The following is a 2,277-nucleotide window of genomic DNA, read 5'->3' as shown; positions in this document are numbered from 1 at the left end:
CCTAAACCGAATGCCAAATTAATTTTACATGTGGATGCGTCGGATTTCGCAATAGGGGGGGGGGTTTAGCGCAAATAGTTAACAATGATGCACAACCACGTGCTTTTTTCTCTCGAAAACTTTCCCCAACTGAAAAAATTTATAGCGCATACGATAGCGAATTATTGGCAGCTTATGCGGCAATCAAACATTTCAGACATATGCTTGAAGCGCGAGAATTTTCTCTTTTCACAGATCATAAGCCTCTAACTTTTGCATTCCGAAAGCGCTCTAATAATTGCTCTCCGCGACAAGCGAGACAATTAGATTACATATCTCAGTTTGCGACCGATATTCATCATATAAAAGGATCAGATAATGTTTCGGCAGACGCACTATCGAGAATCGAAGCAATATCTATGCCCAACACAATCGACTATAACGAAATTGCACAGGCACAAAACAACCGACGAAGAACTAAATGATTTATTGACAAATTATTAAAATTTAAAGCAATAACCTTGCCTGATTGTAGTAAATCAATTTATTGCGATTTATCGACTGGCACAGCTCGGCCATACATTCCTGCAATATTTCGTAAAAAAGTTTTCACTACTTTGCATAATTTATCCCATCCTGGGATTCGCGCTTCCGCAAAATTGATGCGATCTAGATTTGTTTGGCCGTCCTACGTAAAGATTGTGCAGAATGGGCTAGACGACGTGTCCCATGCCAAAGATCAAAAGTAACTCGCCACACAAAATCTGCAGTAAGTAATTTTTTAGACCAGTCACAAAGATTCGATCATGTACACCTGGATCTTGTGGGTCCTCTTCCACCATCCAACGGGAATTAGTATTGTTTAACTATGATGGACGGATTTACTCGGTGGCCAGAGGCTGTCCCTATTCCTGACATAACTGCACACACAGTTGCAAAGACCTTTTTTACTCATTGGATTTCCAGGTTTGGCTGTCCTGTCCGTGTTACTACTGACCAAGGCAGGCAGTTCGAAAGCTCTCTTTTTCGTGGCCCTGTCACAACTCCTAGGCATCAAACGCATCAGGACTTCTCCGTATCATCCTCAGGGAAATGGCTTGATCGAGGAGTTTCATCGTCCACTAAAGGCAGACCTGAAGGCCTATAATACCGAGCAGTGGTCTTCAGCTCTACCTACATTGCTACTAGGTTTCCGTGCAGTCTTTAAAGAGGATCTAGGAGCCACAACTGCCGAATTGATCTATGGAAGACCTCTCAGACTACCAGGCGAACTCTTCGTTCCGTCACCGACCAGTGCTTCCCAAAATCAACTTATCCTGGACTTGCAATCCCACTTCGAAAATGTGAGACCAGCCTCGATGTCTCGTCACGGACACAGAACAATTTTTATTCATCCCCGTTTGAAGGACTGCTCACATGTATTTGTCAGACACGACGCTGTTAGAAAGCCACTCGAAGCTCCGTACGATGGTCCGTATAGAGTTCTGCAAAGAAGTGACAAACTTTTCGACATCGAACTTAAGGGGAAAAAGCATACCATTTCCATAGACAGGCTTAAACCAGCTTTCCTGCCCCAAGAGACTAATCAACATACTTATCCATCTCCAGTCGAATCGATTGAATCAACCGTTCCTGGCAAAAACTCAAGACACAGTGAAACCGATTGATCCAGCAAACACAACTCGTACTGGTAGAACAATTCTTAGACCTCAACGGTATGTCCATTTTTAACCGTTACACTGCGGAGGGAGTATGCAGCGGCTGCTGCTTTTGAGCCAATTTCATGCTAGACGCCGAAATGTGGCAAACTTACGTCGCCAGTTGGCGATAAGAACAATCCCGATTGCAGACCTAACTGCACCTGTTTTTCTTCTCAGTTCGGTCTGTGACGACGCCTGTGTATGTTACTGGGACAACCTGTCCGCCACAATGTTTAATCTAGAACTTAACTTGTAACCTTAATTGCTATCCTTTTATTAAATTTATTATTATTTAATTATGGCTGGCATTCTGTTAACTAATCGTGCTAATTGTTTCTATTCTTTAATCAACTTAATTATTCATTTTAGATCATCTCTCTATTTGAATATTATGTTTTTATTTTAGGAGCCGCGTTAACTTCCACGTGTCTCCTCAAATCTATTATTTAATCAAAGATACAGCATTGCCGCTTAAATATTCAGACAGTTTTACAAAAACAGTGTCCAATGAAGCATCCCCTTTTTTGATCCTTGTGCCGATTCTCTAAACCCTTCATTCAATTTCAATATATGCTCATTAATAAATTGTTCTTTGTTA

The 2,277-nt window shown here is 41.5% G+C and overlaps 1 protein-coding gene across 1 annotated transcript; it reads left to right on the top strand.

Moving 5' to 3' along the window:
* The first annotated feature begins 785 nt into the window (after positions 1 to 785).
* LOC147804126 (uncharacterized) lies at positions 786 to 1,646 on the top strand. Its single transcript, XM_087151435.1, has 2 exons — positions 786 to 834; positions 946 to 1,646. The coding sequence occupies exons 1-2, from the start codon at positions 786 to 788 to the stop codon at positions 1,644 to 1,646; spliced, it is 750 nt and encodes a 249-aa protein (XP_087007561.1).
* Positions 1,647 to 2,277: the final 631 nt, after the last annotated feature.

The sequence above is a fragment of the Parasteatoda tepidariorum genome, chromosome 9 (genome assembly GCF_982258835.1).
Source record: "Parasteatoda tepidariorum strain Cologne lab strain chromosome 9, Ptep-v5.0, whole genome shotgun sequence".
Classification (NCBI taxonomy): Eukaryota; Metazoa; Arthropoda; class Arachnida; order Araneae; family Theridiidae; genus Parasteatoda; species Parasteatoda tepidariorum.
The sequence above is the reverse complement of the archived record's forward strand: the minus strand, read 5'-3'. Positions and strand labels throughout refer to the sequence as shown.